At 37.1% G+C, this 19,808-nt stretch overlaps 1 protein-coding gene across 1 annotated transcript in view; it reads left to right on the top strand.

Annotated features, from left to right (window-relative positions):
- Positions 1–19,808, top strand: part of LOC105293752 (protein kinase C-binding protein NELL1-like) — a 282,706-nt gene that overhangs the window by 96,515 nt on the left and 166,383 nt on the right. Inside the window, exon 3 of the mRNA XM_023532094.1 lies at positions 18,350–18,445. Coding sequence (XP_023387862.1) covers positions 18,350–18,445 — 96 coding nt within the window. The remainder of the gene's footprint in view (positions 1–18,349; positions 18,446–19,808) is intronic.

The following is a 19,808-nucleotide window of genomic DNA, read 5'->3' as shown; positions in this document are numbered from 1 at the left end:
GTACTAGTTGCTCTCACAGAAATGAATTATTTTTGTAAAGAGTCAGGTAGTAAATATTTTAGTTTGTGACGCATATGGCCTCTGTCACATAGTTAACTCTGCCATTGTAGCATAGAAGCAGTCAGAGACAATACATACAATTAATGAGCTTGACTATGTTGCAATGAAACTTTATTGACAAAAATAGATGGCGGCCAGATTTTGTCTGTGTATTATAGTTTGCCAACTCTTGATAATGAGAATCATAGCTTATGTATCTTAGTATCTCTAGCACCTAGCTTGGTACCTAGGATTGAGAGGTTGCTCAATAAATATTAATTGAACCAGGAGTGCGTTAGCTCCTCCAAACCATTGCATGCCTAGTGCTTATTCTTGTTTTTATTCGAAGTACAATCAGGTTGCTGTTAAACATTTTCAATTTTGTATCCAACAGGTGTGCCTCATTTGACGATGAGAAGTAAATCAGTACTTAGTAATTACCAGATCACATCCCACTAAAGAGACCCATGCCTTCTGCCTGAGTATTTAAGGCTTCTTGCTAATTTTCTCAGGTACGCCATTGCCCTCAGGTCTTTCAGCTCTCCTTGAATTCAGCCACAGTGCTGTCTGTGACCTGTTTATTGAAAGCTGTGTAACTAAGTACAGCAATAGAATTTTTCAATCAATACCCAATTGTAGCAGGAGCCAGTGGAGAAATTTCAGGGCAGCTGTAACATGCTGAGATAACTTGGTGTCACTACGAAATCAGGCAGCAGAGAGAAGTATTAATTGAGTTCCATCAATCACTCATGTGGGTACTGGTCTGAAACTTGGCGTAGAAGCAACAGTATTGCGTGATGTGTATTCGGTTGTGTAAACCCAGATGGCAAATTCATACGAAATCTGCTGAATGACACTCACTGGTCTGGGTCTCTCTTAACAGCTTTCTTTCTTCTCTTCATTCAAAAATTGAACAGTGTCCTCTATGGGCATAACAGAGTGGCCCCTAATGGTAACCTTGGCATAGTTGGTTCCAGAGGGAATACAGACTAAAAGAAAGTTGGAAGTCAGAAGACCCAAAATTCAAATCCCACCAGTTTCACTTACAGGCTGCATCCAGATCATGAGTTTTCCCATCTTTACAATGGTGATAATGCCTGACTGCCTCATCACAGTGTGTCAGCAAATTTCAAAGCAATTTTTGGCTGTGAAAATGCTATGCAGTGATAGTTGTTGTATTATGAACACCTCCATTATTTTGCTTCTTCAGGGAATGCCATGTCAACCCTAAGTGAATTTTCCTTGTAATTTAATTCCTTAAATGCCAAGAGTTTAATTTTAACAAATTTTATGGAAGCATTTCTCAAAGACTGTACAATGAACTAACTGCTTTATTAAGCAAATAGTCGATGCAAATTTAACCCACTTGTTGCTCAGAGTTAACAGTGGGAAATCTGTGTCTGTGTCAGTGTTGTAGCTATAGGTGCTGCTGGCTATAGGACTTACCTGTGACTGGACACTGACTTCCTAAGTAGCTTGGCTTTTGCCTTCTGGAAAGTCCCAGTTGACCACTTTGTGTATTTACGTAATTTGCCTGTTTTTCACAAAGGCAAAGTACAGACTAGGCGAATTGCTAAAGCAATGCTGCAGTTGGAAGGAACGTTCAACACCATTGAGTTTAATCTCTTCTTGGCACGAAGTGAAATGAGATCCCAAAGTTTTAAAGACTTGTTCATGATCGCACAGAAAATGAGAGCCAAAGCTTACACCCAAACTCTGAAATCCTGACCACATTAACCATATGGACACTTGCATAGAGCTTTACAGTTTCCAAAGCATTGGCTTGTCTATATTTAATTTGGACCTCTCTGAAACCCTGTGAAGTTGACAGAGTATAGGCGTCTTTCCCTCAATTTCAGAAGTGTTAAGTGACTTTTCTAAGGTCACCCAGTTGGTGTATGGTCTGGAATAGATGCTAGGAACATGAATACATATGTTCTGACCATAGGTCACAGTTTCATTCAAAGCTATCATGTCATGCTACTGACCTGTGCCTCGTCCACTCTAGCATGCACTATCAGTGCCACGTGACATCTGTGGCTTTGGTGACTGCTCTAAATTATCTTCCTAAAAACGATGTCTTTTCCCAATGAGTTCTTCATGTTTCAGAGCAGTTTTTTCAATGGCTGTTGGTATGCTTTGAATTGTCTACAGCACTTATAATCTTACTTATGAGGTCTACACCCCTTGCAACAGCAATACAGGCATCTCTGTATATCTTAGTTTTACCCATTCGTTTCCCAGTTGGCTTCTGTCTTCAGCCTCATCTCCTGCCACCTTCGTTTCCATCAATACTGAATTAGTTGAAGTTCTCAATTCATGGAAGTCTGTCCTTTGCCATATTAGTAAAAGATATTTCAGTTAGAAGGGATGCTTACTCAACTCAAACTAGCTTAAACACATCGGGGAATTTTTTGGCTCCTGAAACTAATAATGCATGGACAGGTCAGGCGTTGCTAGACTCAAGGTTTCTAATTACTATGAGTAAAACCTCTCTCTCTTCTTATTCTTTCAATCTAAATTTTCTGTTAGATTTCTTTTTGAAGCGGATTCTTTCAAGTGGAAGGAAAAATGACCAGACTTACATTAGATAAATGATCCCGTTGGAATGAGAGTACTTCCTACCACCCCAACCCCACAACAGCGTCAAGAAAACATTCTCTTTGAATTGGCTTAGTCATATATGTCCATTCTTAGAACTGGGACATGCAGTGAACTCAGCTCAAGCCATATGAACTAAGAGTGGGGATAAGGGGAATTTCTGAAATTAAAAAAAATACATTTAGTTACTGTTAATGGGGAATGGATGCTGAATGGACAAAAACAAAAATATTCACTATATATGCTAAAATGCCTATACCTATGTTCACTCTGCTAAAAGGCCTTGCTCTATCTTATTCACCTCAAAAACTCCTATTTATCCTTCTAAACCCTACTCACAAGCCATTTAGTATGTGGATGATTTCGAGTAACTTACCTAACCGCTATATGTTTCAGTTTCTCTGTCTGTATGTAATAGAAATAATCAACTATTAAGCTAGTTGTGGAAATTATGTACCCAATTTATGCCAAGTGCTCAGTATAGCCTTTGGTAAAAATTAAGTAAGTGCTCTATAAATGTCAACCATGCTGCTGCTGCTGCTGCTGCTGCTGCTGACACTACAATATCTTGGAGAGACAAGTGCTGTGAAGAAACACAAAGCAGGATGAAGGCATACAGTGTGGCAATGGTGTTATTTAGTAAGCTGTCGGTTGTGGAAGGGATCTCTGATGAAATAGCATTTGGGAGGAACTCAGAATGAAGGGTACCTGTGAGCCATGAGAACGACTTGACGAAGAATGTTCTAGGCAAAGGAAAAACAAATGAAAAGATCCTAAAGTGGGAAGGACCTGGCTCGTTTAAGACATAGATTCATAAGAAGATGTTTACTAGAGGTGCCATTTCCCTGAAAACATTGTTTTAACTTTTAACAGAACAGACACATTTAACAGTAAGCACTGAGTCATTATTGTGAACAAGAAATTTCTATTTATTTAATTTTCCTTCTTGAAAATTTAGAGCTGAGCCAAACTTTACCAAGTGCTTTACACTAACAGTGGTAGTACCTGGAACCCATAAGACATGTCTGGAAGAAACACCCAGTTTTGACTTGAGGTAACTGGTTCAAAAGAAGGTTAAGCTCGTAAGAGTTGGAAAGAGAGTGGAGGAAAAAGTTTATTGCCCAAAGAGGTAGAGCCCACAGTGATGGGGTTGAGCCAGGAGTATCAAAATGACCTGATATGTCTGGGAGCTCAGAAGCTGGGCAAAATGTTACTGTGCAACTTGGCTTGAAATATCTTCTGGCATATGCATATTTTTCTGTTTACAATAAGGCATTTTTTTCTTAAACAAAATCATTTAGGTAATATTAAGAGGTAGAAACATGATCTGTTTAGTTTGTGGGTCATATGGCCTCTGTCACATAGTTCACTGCCATTATAGCACAGAAGCAGCCAAAAACAATACATACATTAATGAGCTTGACCATGTTGCAATAAAACTTTATTTACAAAAATAGATGGCTGGCCAGATTTTGCCTTGAATAATCAAGCTATTTCCTAAACCTTGTTTCTCTTTCTTCAGTATGATGAAAACTTTGGACATGAGGCAGAATATAAAAATAAAATATGTGTTAGAGCAAAGAATGTTCTTTGCATTTGTCATCCTTTTATTCGGTCATTAAATACATGCTGTCCACTTATCTAACATGTTCCAGATCTCGCTCATGGATAGTAATAAATTATTGTTTATTACAATAATTTCAAAAAAAAATCTGACAAGCATTCTACTACTCAAGAGCTATGTAAATTTGAAAAGGTAATTGTCCTCTTATAGCCACTATTTCCTTATTTATAACGTTGAAATAACAATGGCACCTGCCTTATAGTATTTGGGGGTGAGATTAAAAGATAAACAGTATTAAGAGCTAGGCATTGTAAATGTGCAGTGCTTTTTCTAAGGGCTGTGATAACAGCAAAGGTTTGGGATACAAAGAAATATTTTCTCGGGGTCTGGGAAAATCCCTATAGAAAGATGCCATTTGAACTAGATCTTGAAGGGTGAATTGATAAGTGGGGGAAAAGTATTACAGGGTAGAGATTCCTGTGAAGTGTTCTAGAGGGGAAATTTGTTTACAGTAGAATTAGGTAAAATAAGTTGAGAAATAAGTTGAGAATTAGGTAAAATAAATTGAGAAGTAGTGAGGCATTTGGAAGTGATGTGTGTCTGAACAAGTAGCAATGAGATGGAGAAGAGATGACAAAAGGACAGTTGGTGATCATGTGCGAGTGTAGAACGGTGGGAGATGATTTTGTATTAAATGTACAACTCTTATATGAATGTTAACAGAACACAGCAAAAGAACAAATTCTTCTGGCTTTGAAAGCAGGAGATATACCTGTGATGGCTCAGATGACCATATGAGATGGAATTAACCACTCATCAGTGATGTTATTTTATAGGAGCTGGCAGCATTAACACATCTGAGAAGAGTCAGCCTCTTCATGGTCTGTGTAGTTACAGGGAAAAGTAATTCACCATCACCTGCCTGAGTCTATTTGGCAAGTATTAGAAGCATGAAAAAATGTTCAGGAAATGTACTGCATTCAGAAAAGAGTTTGCTGAAAAATTTCAGAAAATGGTTTTTGGATTTTCATGATGTTCAGATTATTTTTGTTATTTTTATACATAAAATGCTTTGTTTTACTCTGAAATACAGAACACACAGAACTTAGTCTATTGTATTTGCTTAGTAAAATATTACCCTTTTTATTTAGCAATGAATCAAAGTACAGATTGATTTTGATCATTTAAGTTTAGGAATGTACATGTTAGATTGTCTCTGATGATACAAATACCTTTTTGTGTTTGCTTCTTGTGTGATGAAACAGTGAAGTTTTCAGTATATTATTATCATTTAGCCTGATGCTCATCTTCAGTGAGCATCAGTCCGAGGTCCTAAATTGGTCAGTGTGTCCTCAGAATGGCTCTATCTGATGACAATAATGCCCTATGAAACCAATAAAAGGAACACAAATTGATTTGGCCTTTCATTATATATTTCACAGTCTGCTAGATTATAATCATTATCTTTTACTATGCAGCTCTTAAAACAAGTAAAAGCTTAGTCCTCTCACCAGCTGTCTTGAAATAGTCAGCAGCTTTTATAAATCTCATAGATAGTGGGACATCTTTGCAGTCTGCCCAGGAGCTTGCTACTGTGAGCTCAGGGAACTCCTAGTCTGAGAGACCATATCACCCTCTGCCCTCTCTTTCCATGTGCTCTTATCAACTCTGTGTTGATAAATATCATAAGTCCTAAATTCCCTGCTTCTTCTGATCTTTGACATGGTTTCTGTTGCTGTAGGCTGATCTCTGCCTCTCTTCCTTTCCTTTTCTTTCCTATCCTTTCTTCTCAAGTTCTCAGCTTTTATATCTAGCGATCTTCAAATTCTTTTCTCCTAATTTTCTAACAAAACACACTTTTGGATGATAATTTCATTTACTTCATCTGGTTACCTCGATGTTTTCTCTCATGTTCACTGCTTTGACATATTTTCTCCATTCCAGTAATTTCTTGGGTATAAGTATTGAATACCACTGTTCTTCTGGATGTTGGAGGTTCCTGATTCCACTCCTGAAAAACAGCAAATGGAAAATGATAGCACCATGAATGGCTAATGAAAGAAGGAAATTATTTAACTATTGAGGTAGATTTTATTTAAAAGTTTAAAGACCACTAATACTGAACAAATGCCATTGTGTTTATGGTTAAGCATTCTTTTTTTCCATTGCCCAATGCATAGGTATATAATTTCATTTATACTGTATATTCTGTTATGTTGGAGAAGAAAGTAGAAGCTAAAGCAAGGCCAATGTTAGATGCAAACACCTGAATGTTTTCTCTCATGGTAATAGGCAGCTTAAAAAGCTGGTAAGAGTCAGCTAAATATTTTGCTAGTTTTAAAAGTCTACTCTATGATCTGTAATTAATTTATTTAATAAGTGATTGATTATGTATTATGTGCCAAGAACTGTGCTTGGAACTGGAGTGAGACTAATGAAAGACATGGTTTGTATGTTTGAGAAGCTCAAATTTATTAGCTGACATAGATCAGTAAGAAGACAATTAGAGGACAGTATAGTAAATGCTATAATAAAGTGTGTCAGGAGTGTAGACATAAGAAACAACAAAACCTTGAGAGAATTTTTATGAGTTTTTCTGGAGCCTAAACTGACAACTGTTGACGAGAAGTAAGATCTCAGATGCTTTGGAGAATGTCAGGTTTGCAATTTCTTCTGTGCATTTGAAATTAAGGAGAGAATTTAAGGAAGATTACATGAAGGTGAGAGAAAGCAAGGTGGGGACTGGATTACAGGATGGTTAAGATTTTATGCTCTGTTGAGGGTGTTTATTTCTGACATTTCAAAGGTGTATTAACTAGATGCACAAGAACAATGGATAAGGCTTGATTAAAAACCTTTTACTAAAGCAGTTATAGGCTTGGGGCATGACTTCCCACTGCGACCTACCCAGCACCCCTTTTTTGCCCTAGGAGGAATAAAGGAGGGGATCCGTAGCAGGTCCAAGTCTTGATCCCTGGTACCTGTGAATTTGACCTTATTTGGAAATGGGGTCTTTGAAGATCTAGTTAAGGATCTTGAGTTGTTATCGACCTGGGTTTAGCGTGATGTCATTAAAAGCGAAATGAGAGGGACATGGGGAAGGCAATAAGAAGATCAAAACCAAGACTGGATTTAGGAAGCTACAAGCCAAGCAATGCCAAGAGAGTTGCTGGCAGCCACCAGAATCTAGGGGGAAGGCATGGAACAGATTCTTCCTCAGAGACTCCAGAAGGAACCAACCATGGCAACACCTTGATTTCAGATGGCAAGATAATAATTTTGTTTTAAGTCATCAAGTCTGTGGTAATTTGCTTTGGCAGCCCTCGGACACTAATACGGCTTTTGACCTAGACTGGAGGCCTGAGGTGGGAGAGGATCATCTGTCTCTTCCCAGTTTAGGAGAGATTTCAGCTGAGATTTGGAGGCCAAGTAGGAGTTACTCAGTTTACCAATGGGAAAAGAATTGTGGGCAGAGAAAATACATGTAAATGTCCATATTATTGCCATACAAAAAGCCTTCTTACTAATTCTGTCCGGGAAGGGCAGATGACATGCTGCTTTCCCAGTTACGTCTCTTCTTGACAAACCTTGCCTCTACTATGCAGAGTCTTTCTGGTCCACATATATTGAAGGAGTCGTTGACTTCTCTCATGTCTCCTCTTCTATAGCACTGGTTGAGGGGACCATTCTCATTTGAGTTATTACAATAGCTTTCTAACTGCTTTTACGATTGCCTGGTCCACCCCACAGTGTATTTTCCTAAGTACAGCAGCCAGAAAGATCATATTAAAACCTAAGTGACATTAGGTCACTCTTTTGCACTAAACATTCACATTCCAATGGTTCTTAATTTCTTTCAGAGCCAAAAAAAAAAAAAAAAAAGGTCCTTAAGTGTCCTGCAGACCGTAGGAGAGATGACCTTCCATAAGCTCTTTGTTGCCATCTCCTGTGACTTAGCTCCTGACCCACCTGACCTCCTTGCGATTTCAGGGCCTTTGCCAGAACTGTTCCCTTTGTCCAGAACACTCATCATCCTAATATCTGCCTGGTTTGCTCCCTGTTATCTTTTATGTTTCTGTTCAAATGTCAATTTATTTCAATTTATTAGACTTTCCAAGGTCTAACACCCTAAGTAAATAGTAACCAAGCTCTGAACGCTTCTTATCTCCCTTACTCTGCTTTAGTTTTCCCCGTAGCACTTCCTGTTATCTGATTTTTTTTTGTACTTTTATTTGTCTATTGTTTGTTTTTCCTACACTGAAAGATAAGCTTCATAAGATCAGGGACATTATATGCTCTGATCATTGGGATATGTTAACTGCCTAGCAGAGTACTTGGTGCATAATAGAATTTCAGCTGATAGTTGAATGAAAGATATTTCTTAACTAAGAACTTTATAAAAGAAATAAAAATGTTTGATGAGAATTGCTGAATCCATGCTTTATTATAATACTAAATAAATTTTAAGTGTAGTATTATAGAACATAGAATCCTAAGGACTACAGTGGGTTCTGATTAACCCCACATTCCTTCTCACTAAATTAAACAAATAAGCAAACAAAAAATTGAGGCTGGCCCTTAATCTGTGTGGCTTTAATAATAGATTTGATCCATGCTGCATCCTGTTCAGTGGTATTCTGATCCCTCATAGGCTAGTATCTATTGCAAAGTACTTTTTTTTTTTTTTTACTTCAGTTTCCTCCTTCTTACTCTTATATAAAGAGAGAATATGGTCCTTGAGGCTAAATGTTATCAGATGATTTCTATGGGAAGTTTTGCTTCTCTCCCATAAACTCTGCAAATGTTGGCTGGGCCCATCAGAAGCCATGACCTTCTGTCCCTCTATCCTGGATACTCTGTATCTGTAATTTCTTTGCTGGGATCATAGTACACTGATCAGATTCATCATTCTCTGTACACTGTGGATATGGGGGAAATATATTAAAGTTCTCTTGAGAAGATTCTCTTCTAGCTGAGAGTCTGAGCTGGGAACAGCTCCTCAGATGAGCAGAAAGATGGGCATCATGAAAGCTCCTTTATAGCACCCTCAGGAAAGAGCTAGGGTATCTTGCTTAATCCCTTCATGCCCAGTATCATGTGGGCTAACCAGATGGATACAAAAGCAAGCTCAGAATGTTTGGAGAACTGTACCTGGTGGGATAAAGCTGCTGGTGAAAAGTGGCAAAGGACAAATGTGGAGACAAAGGCCATGTTTCAGGCCTGGTGCCACTGGCTTTCATCTTTATCCTGTCATTTAACCTTCATGCCAACTTGCAGAAGAGTTAGTCATGTCTTTATTTCACAAGTGGGCAAACTGAGGCTCAGAAAAAGTGAGTAACTTGCTGAAGCTTACAGAGCTAGTGATTTAATCCAGGTTTCTCTGATTTCAGGGACTGTACTCTTTTACTTCTACATTTTGAGAGCCTTGAGGTGGATAAAAAATAACCTTAGCTCAAGAACAAGGGCAGTTCATGTTATAGATGAGATATAGCTAACCATCTAGAAAGACAGAGCACTGGGCAGCGGTGAAAGCTTAAGGTCTGGCAAATGTATGCTGCATGAAAGCAGCCATTAATTAGATATGCCCATTAAGAGGACCCTGGGTTTTGACTTTGAAGGAAGCCAAGGAAAGGTCAAATATATGGTTTTGAATCCTCCAGCAAGCAAAGCTCTTTGGAAATTCTTTACGTTTTGCAACAGGATAATTAATAATTCTAACTCGGAATTCTTTGGTTCAGACCCTTCAAGCATAGAATTGAAAAATAGTACATTTTTAACAAAATATGGGTTTCTTTTACCTTTAGTTTCCCCACTGTGTATGTAAATGTACAATAATAATAATAATAATGTAAATAATGATTAATATCTTTCGAGCACCTGGAACTAAGTACTCCACCTACAGTAACCTTTATTCCTCATAGCCACTATATAAAGAAGGTGGTATTTTTGCTTCCCATTCTGTCATGAGGAAACTAAGGTTTACAGATGTTTCTATATTACATAGCTAGAAAAAGGCAGACCTGAGATTTGCATCCAGGCTGCCCATGGCCCAGATTCTGTCACCTGACAATCGAAATGTCTGTCCGTGTTAAATAATGAAAGAGCGGGGTAGATGGAGCAGTGTTTGCTGCAGTGTCGGATTGCTAAGATAATTCTTTTTCTTTCCTCTATTCTTTTTCTCCTTTCATCTTTCTCTACTCCCTTATTTCTACCCTCTCTCCTTTCCTCCCCACTTTTTAAAATCTCCAAACCACTCTTCTCCCATTGGGTAAAGTTGGTATTGCTTCTCAGACATCTGCTGCTGTCAGAATCCTAGAGTCTGGAATTCTTCTTTTCTGCTACATAATTACCCTTTTCTTGGGCAAGTCATCTAATTCTCTTCTCTAATTTTCTCCATTCATTACAGAATGAAGGTATCATTACAAATTACCTTTTAAGATTCATGCGAAGCACTTCTTAAACAAAAGCACAAAATACCTTATAAGTCTGAGAAATTGTCCAGGTTTCAGGATGGAGGATGGGAAACGGAAAAGCACTCTCGGCACTCTGGTCCCAAGTTCCCCAGCTGCAGCTCACACTCACATCTCACTCGAGATTTAACATCTAATTCCACGTGCTCATATAAAATCACAGAATACTTTTTAACTTGCTAGAATTTATTTCTTAAAAGCCTCTAGACTGTGACCTCCAGAGATACTGTATGTGTTGGCTCTAATATGGCAGGGCAGTAGGAAAACTTCTGACCTCACCCTGGGCTCTCTCCTCGACTGCTTTTCACAGATAGCACTTTCAAGCTCCCATTTCTTAGTGCTCCTGTAATCGCTGAACACCAAATTATAAATTGCTTTCAGTTTTTGTTGCAAAGATATAATTTAACCATTCCCTTAGCTTTTACATCGTAGGGAGTCCTGACCTAACTTCCCGAATTTTGCTTTTTGGGATTTGAGCATCATCTCTCATTCTATTCCTCTTCTTAGATTTTTGTCTTAATCCTTCATCATTTTCTTTGCAGTTGATTCCAGGGCTCAACAAGCTCTCAAACTCCGGCAATGATTTGTGTACCAGTTAGGGAAGGCAAGCTGCATAGAGTTTTGATATTTGAGAAGAAAATGCTACACTATATGAATTAATGTAGAGAGAAAGAAGGTGGCAGATTTAAGAACTAATGTTTATTGAGCACTTATGTGTGAGCACTATGCCATGTACTCTACATGCACCGTCCTACTTAATCCTGGTAATACCTGTGTGAAGTAGGTTCTCTTATTAATCTAAACATACAGATATAGGATTTTATGCTCAAGGAGATTAAGCAAATTTCCAAAATCAGTCATGGTTTATATATCATATACATTTATGATATATAAATGTATCAAATCAGCACATTGTACACTTTAAACTTATATAATGTTATATGCCAGTTATATCTGAATAAAGCTAGAAAAAATAAATCAGCTAATAAAGACTGGAACGTGACTGAAACCTAGGTCTCTGTTTTCAGAGTCATGTTTTTAATCGCTCTCATAATTCTCTATGGGAGAATTATCCAGGCACTGGGCTGTGTGGATGTGTGTCAGTGATTAACCACCATCCTGCCCAGGTACATACACAAAGTCAGGGCTGAATATTCCTCAGTCCAAGTTCTTAGCAATTTCCTGTTGAATTGCTTTCTTTAATGTGATTCTTTCATTTATATATTGCAGAGATTTTAAACTCCTAAAAACTGATTCACATTCAACATTTCAACTCTGTCTTCCTAGAAAAAAAGCCACCACTCTTATTCTGAATGAAATTGAAATTGCGGGAAAATAAAACACTATTGGTGGTCCTAAATCATTCATAAGACTGGTGGGTTCCTGGTGAGAAAGGCAGAGCACGAGTGGCTCTTTTGTGAAATAGCCCAAAGCCTGGGTTTGTAAAATACCAGCTATAGTCACTGCTCCTCCTTCCTCACAGCATACCTTCTAGCAAGCCGAAGCCGCAGTCAGTTCTACCCAGTAGTGCTCCATGCCTCTACACCTTTGCACAAGCTGTTCCTGCTCCCTGACTCCAGCATCCTTGGCCTCAATCTGCCTGGTTATTGTACTGATTCAGCTCAGGCTTTAGCCCTTCTGTAGAGCTACTCTTGACCTTCCAGGCAGAAAAATCCTTTCCTTCTCTCTGGACTTACTCTCAGCCTTGTACAGGCAGTATTGCTAAGATCCGTAAGGCACTACATGATCTGCCCTCCACTTCTCAGGGACTTTGCACTCACTTTAACCTCTGCCTGGAACACTCTTCTGTTTGATTACTGTGTGACTCACTCAGTCTCCTCTTTTGGTGTTTACTCAAACTTTCTCAGTGAGGCCTTTTGTGATCATCCTGCTTAATTATAACCTTCCCCACTGGGCAAGTCCTTGTCCTCCTACTCTGCTTTTGACCATGTTGCTTGTTGTCATCTAGCTTGCTATATCACTTACACATTTATTTTGTTATTCTTTATCTTCCAGGTAGAATACATTACCCATATATTAAAATATTTTTAGCTGTGCTGTGTGAGCCTTGGTTCTCAGAATAACCTTGATACAGAGGCTGCTAAATAAATGTTTATTGTATGACTAAATAAAAGATTGTCTGTCTTTTCTCAGCATTGGCACTGTGGAAATTTTGAGTTGAATAATTCTTTCCATGGGGCTGTCCTGTGCATGTTTAGCTGCATCCTTGGTCTCTACCTAGTAGTAGAGCCACCAGTAGAACTCCCACAGCTGTGACTCTAGACATTGTCATATATTCTCTGGGAGGAAATTGCCTTCAGGAAGAACCACTGTATTGGTCCCTCATTCCTGGAAAATAGGGCTATGTGTTATTAGAGTATCTAGTATCTAGCACATAGTAGATGCTTGATAAATTTTTAAAGCCGAATTGATCTGATTTGATAACTACGTGTCATCTATTTATCTCAGATTTCATGATAATAGTTTATACACAGGACTGTCTTCTCAAACTTTTTATTTTCTCTATAAAATTAATTTACTCTATCAACAAATATATGTTTAGTATAACCAGTATTCAGGATTATATAGAAGAATGTAGAGTTCTAAAAAACATAACCCTGGTCTTAAGAATCTCACAGTTGGAATAGCATACATGTAGGCCAAAAATAATGCAAAAAAAAAAAAAAAAAAGATGCATTAGCTGTCTCCACAAGCTATGCCACTCCCATCTAGTTCATTTTCTGTAATAGAGATTATTTATAAAGGCCTACCTAGATAACATATTTCAACTTTGCAGGCTATATGATCTCTGCTTCCACTACATCCATAGAAAATAGCCCCTGTAGACATTTTCTTATCGTATCAGCCTTTCTAGAGTTAAGAACAACATCTCTATTTGAAGATGTCAAGATTAATCTAAAGTGAGTCTATGCCCCCATCCTATCAGTGTGCTATGGACTAGAAGCCTATGGCAATTACCGAGAATGTGTGAAATGAGTGTATAGTTTAGACTGTAGGTTTAGTGGGTTGTGAAAGCAAGTAATTGGATCATAGTTGCATTCTATAAATGGTATGGAATGCAATATGATACAATACATTACAATACAATATAATGCAATGCAATACAATGGAAGATAGTACAATGAAAGGCAATACAATGGAAAATATCGGAATGCATTACACAATACTAAGTAAATTTTATATTTCTGGTTGTCTGTGTGTATGTGAGGGTTTCTGATTTAAAATTTTTTTCTTACTATTTACTGCAGTAAAAAAGATTAGCAAAGCATGTCTTCAACTAGAATAATGGACAGAACAAAAGAAAAGTCTATATGCAGATATCGAGACCATACACTATTGTGCCTTAAGACAATTAACAAATCTGAAATCTGGGAAGTGGATGAGAGACGGGAAAATGGAGAGGATTGTTCACAGATTCTAAAATACTCGTGCTTCCCTGCATGGCTTGCTGCATGCTATCCTAATGTTCACTCTCTAACCTTGATGTGTGTTATAAACACCTGTTCATTTTCCTGTTCTAGTCAGTACTTTTCTGCAAGACAAAACCTTGACCTGAACTGTCTCTTTTTTTGTACCTGGCAAAAATCCTATTCATTCCTCCAGGCCTAACTCAAATGCCTGCATTGTTGCAAAGCTTTGCCTCAGTTCACCAGGCACAGTTAATCATGTTCTCCTCCATATTCTCTCAGCACTTTACTCATAATGCTACAATAGCATTTATCACATTTTATTATGCTTGGTTTTATACATGCCACTCTCTGCTACTCAATTGTGAGCTTCTTGAGGATAAGGACAATTTCATGTCTCGTTGTAGACTTCTCAGCACCCAGCACATTGCCTGCACACGGTAGGTGGCCCTAGATGGAGATGGTTTAGTGATGTGATTAAGACTCTGAGTTTGAAACCCAGGATATCACTTAGTGGAGTGACCTTACATAACTTCACTTCTCCAAGCTAGCTTTCTCTTCCAACAATGAGCACAATATGACCAAAAAGCACCGAGTTACTGTAAGGATGAAATGGAATATTCTGTTTATACAACACTTCAATAAATAGGTCTTCAATAAATGGAAACTACCGTTACTATTGTTCCTATTATTACTGTTGAAAAGGAGATTGGAAAAGGCTATTAGAACTGTACATGCACACACATATAGTAAGTGATAAGTGACAGGGTCAAAGCTGATTTGGGAGCCAATAATTAAATTATACAGCATTCTGCGTGCTTGAGACCAGAATGATGATATGAAGAGTGATAATTGTAGACTTTTGGATATTTGGTTTTATATATCAAACTAACCATCTGGATGATTTTTACTCTTACCTTTTTCTATATTTAAAACTGTTTTTCTGGGGGGGAGGATAGGTTGGGGGATATGGAAAGGGGGATTAAAATAAAATGATTTTGCCCCTGGAGATACCTAGTAGACTCAATTGTGTAAAGTTGGGGCAGAGTTTCTCAACCTCAGTGCTGTTGACATTTTGGGTCAGATATTTCTTTGTTATGCAGGACTACCTTATGCATCCCTGTCCTCTGCCCACCAAATGCCAGTAAAACACTGACTCCACATTCCATCTTGTAACAACTAAAATGTTTGAGGGGGCCTTTGGTAAATATGTTGTAAACAAGGCGTGGAATAAACCACAATGCTAACATGGAGGCGATGATATCACCTTTATTATCGACAGAACTGGATTGGAAAACAGGACTTTAAGTCTGTAAGTCAAGCTAGTTTGCTCATAGTGAACACGGAATAAGGCTGACTTTCCACCGAGTCCCAGGAGGGAAGGTGTCATCAGGAAAGTAGGAAAATTGATGCCGTCTGAAGGTGGCTCATTCCCAAGAAAGAAGAGGGGTAGGCATGGAGTGTTGCTGAGTGTGACCACAGTTTAAATATTCTCCCCCCTTTGGATTTTAGGTGCAGATAATCATATTAGTTATAATCTTTGGTTCATGACACTTTGTAACTGTTGGTCTGTGGTGACCAGCTTTTATTTATTTAGATATCTTGATAGTTATTTTACAACTTAATTCACACCTAGTAACTCACTATCCCAAATAACTAGAAATGTAACAATTACTTATTTCCAGGTAATTGGTCCTTCCTAGAAGGAAGGTCCTTCCCAGTCCATCTTCCTGCTTCTTTCATCTAAGAAGCATCATCCTGGTATATATACATTTTTCCAAATTTGAGAATGGAATAAATTCCTCTACCTTCCCAGAGCCATAATGAACAAAGCTGGCAAAGAGAGGTCAGGAATGACCTTAAGCAAAATGCTTCCTCAGGGAAACTAGGAGGGAAGAAAAGGACTTTCTTCTAACAGATGGTGCTGAAACTTCTGTGTTTCTTTATTTTTGCAGGATACAAGGTGTCCCTTGGAACTAAATATATGACAGTAAAAACTCTGAGAGGATCATACAAAGTATATAGAAATTGAAGGGCTGTTACTCTTTATTAGTGCACAATTATTTTTGTCAAGTTGAGCACATGTTGGTGATATTGGACATCCATAAACCTGGCGTGTACAAATCTACCTTCTTATTTTGTTCCCTTTACCATTCAAGTTTCATTTTATATGCTAAGAAGTTTTGAATTAAAAAAATTAGTTTTTCTATGGATTAACTGTCCCTCAATTTTGAATTTTATGATTTTATTTTCTGGCACAGTGGAAAGAGTCCTTTCAAAAATAGAAATCATACCATTTTAGAGTTGACCTAATCTAACATCTCCCCCTGGGTAATAAGTTAGTAACAAATGGCACTATAAGGACAGACGCAGGTTTGTGATCTCATAGTGTATCTACAATCTGTTCAAGCCATACTTCGGAATCTGGAAAGTGGTTGACAAGGAAGCAACATACTCATGATGCCTGAATTTTCCTGAGTTTGCAAAGGAACTGTGATTTCAAGTTTTTGACTACTAAGGTCACCAAATCTAGGTGCTTCCAGCCCCTGCCATCCTTAGGTGCCACTCGAAACTTTCCTTATCAGCTTTCCATCTGTTATTTTTAGTTTGCAAAAACACTTTAACCGTTCTTTTATTAGCTTTGATGTGGAGCTACACCTTAAACATCTTACTTGAAATATCAGTCACCAGAGCCCACAAGGTGTGATTTTTGAGACAAGAAATTTTGTATACACATATTTATTTATATTTTGGTTTTCGTGATGAGTGTACAAAGGCAGATATTGTCTAAATATTTTTGTTTTTGCATAGGCTCATGGTACTACAATGCTAGAAAGAGAAAATGGCATTCGAATACCAAGGTACACACTGTCTGTCCTCTAGCAAGAGCAGAGGAATTCACAATTAATTGCTAAGCTACAAAATGTTAAATCATACAATGGATATTAAATGATGTGGAAAATGACAATATTGTGAGAATTTCTATGTAGTTGAACCAGCATTTAACTATCTAAAGATGTTATGTGGCCTTTTAAAGTTCGACCCATATTATTTATGTAATGATGGCAAAATAGAACCATGACATTTTTCCAGGGTGACATTTTCTAACTATAAATAAGAAAAAAATTCTCACTTAGTTCTCATGTGAATAAAAGGAACTCCGGGTTAACAAGTTACAATCTTCTTCATTAATGAGAAATTTCACAGTGTTAGTACACCAAATTATTGGTTATTCCCAAGGTTTGATAATAAATTATTCTGGATGAAAGTGTTGCCGAATTGTTAGAGGAAGAGTTTTTCTAACAGAAGGACCTGAAGAATATAAGTTGATATAATATAAGAATATATCAGAAAATATATTTTAAGCATCTACTATGCACTCAGATACTAAGGCTGTGGTACAATGGAGGACAAAAAGAAGCATGGCACCTGTCCTTATGAGCCTTACAGTCCAATAGATGGAACAAGAAAAGATTATTAAACAATTATATTTAATACTGCAAAGGAAAGGTGCATGAAGCAGTGTTATGCTATTTGAGTTTGTAATGAGGGAAGCTAATCCGTTACGGGAAGCCTAGCAGGGTAGCACTGAGATGGAGTCGTGATAAGTTTGCAATGCTTATGAAAAGACTTAAACCCCAGGATCCCTGAAACATTGAGGCATTTTTCTTCAAGGAATAATTTAGGGTGTGCTAAAATTCTAGCTATGTGGACAAGGCATTGTTTTTATTACAGAAATATTGGAAACATCTTAAGTATTCAAAAATAAGTGGTTATTTACATTTATTATGTTATCCAAAATTATATATACCCAAATCTTTTTAGTGTTAAAAATTCTTTATTGTAACAAAAGATATTTAGAGAAAAATAGTTACAAAATAGTATTTAAAATAGTTTTACTTTATCCCAATCCTAGCCTTTCTAGTTATTCAATGTATCCTGTTTTATTTCAAATATATCAACAACAATAACAACAATAATAATAGCAACAGTAATAGCTATTCATACTAGTTACCTTTTAGTACATGCCAGCCATGTGCTAAATATTTTAAATTATTTCAATTGGTTTCATATAAACTGGTAAAGCAGGTGTTATTCCATTTATTTTCATACCAAAATTTTTAAATATGTCAAAACAGATATGTATTCTTTATGCAACGAAGAATCATTTTCATGCTCATGCTTTTTGCCATGAGTTTTCTTATTGCAGTTTTATCTAAGAGAAATCCCTCATTCTTTTGCAACAGCATTCTGCGAAGAGGGCTGCAGATATGGTGGAACATGTGTGGCACCTAACAAATGCGTCTGCCCTTCTGGATTCACAGGAAGCCACTGCGAGAAAGGTAACCTACCCCTTTTTGGTGGAGGGAGAGAAAGAGAGAATTTCAAAGAGAATGGAGACTCTTTCTGTAGGAGAATAGTACTTTGGGTTGATTTGAGACATTATGTTTCAGTGTTGGATGAGACTCCCCAAATTGTCACCTTTTGATTGCTGCCTAATAGGTGTCCTCCCTCTGAAAATAGAGCTTCATTTGCTCCCTTCAACATCTCCAAATTAGCAAGGTTGAATCTTTCTCTGCTATAGTTTGAAGTGCGCATTTTGAGTGTTAATTAGAGATAAAGCCTGACAAACTGACCTGCCTCAATTATTATCTATTGGGGGTAGCATCACACATGACTGTTAGAGTTATAATAATCTGCTGTGTCAACAGAATCTAAATTAGAACCACGGGATCCTTGTATAAAAGCACATTAACTTCAGCAGCGGGTTTATTGGTGTACTTGGGATTCTATTCTAATATTGGTTTATTAGGAACATTAGCATTCATAGACCTGATATAAGCCAATTAATATTTGTAAGATTCCATTAGGTGCACCTTTCTATTTGCAGTAAATGTAGTATTTACCATTGGCATTATTTGGTGAAATCAGCTCTATTATTAATTGAAGAAGTCCTATGTGTATGTAACTAAAAATTACATTCAATGTCTATATGCCAGTGATATCAATGATAGCAAAAGGTCTAAACCACATAAAATTGAATATTTCTGTATATTTGCTCATGAGTTTTATTGGGCTAAAATCACTTTACTGTGTTTTTCCGAATCTGGAATATCACACTTGACACCTCATAGTACAGCATAAAAATATGGAAATATGATGCTGTAATCATTATCCTTATTATCTATGAAAGAGAGAAATTTTTTATCCAATGCCAGAGATCTGAGCAAAGCTCTCATTTCCTTTCCTTTATGTTTAAAGTTTTCTGAATTTAGATAATAATTTTAAAAATTTTTAAATTAATTTATTTTTTAATTGAAGAAATGATTTAAAAATTTAAATAATAATTTTTTAAATAAGTCTATTATACCCCTACTTGTCTAACATATTACATTGTACTGCTGTATACTTATAAGGTGTCCTGATCCTTTCAAAAACATCAGAATTTAACTATATAAATTATTCAACAAGGAAATCAAGTAATATGTGCACCATTATTTTCCATATTTTAAGACATTGTCAGTGAATCAAATTACATTTATTAAATAATAATTAATTGGTTTGTTCTTAAAAAAAGACATGTAAAAGAGCCAAGAACTGCCTGTGAGCAGAATGAGAGAATTACCACATGGAGCTTGAGAATTTTTGCCGAAAGTAAAGAATCTTAATGGTAACTTAGCACACAGCCCTTATTGCAGTGCATTT

This window comes from Pteropus vampyrus, unplaced genomic scaffold (genome assembly GCF_000151845.1).
Source record: "Pteropus vampyrus isolate Shadow unplaced genomic scaffold, Pvam_2.0 Scaffold76, whole genome shotgun sequence".
NCBI classification, from domain to species: Eukaryota; Metazoa; Chordata; class Mammalia; order Chiroptera; family Pteropodidae; genus Pteropus; species Pteropus vampyrus.
The sequence above is the reverse complement of the archived record's forward strand: the minus strand, read 5'-3'. Positions and strand labels throughout refer to the sequence as shown.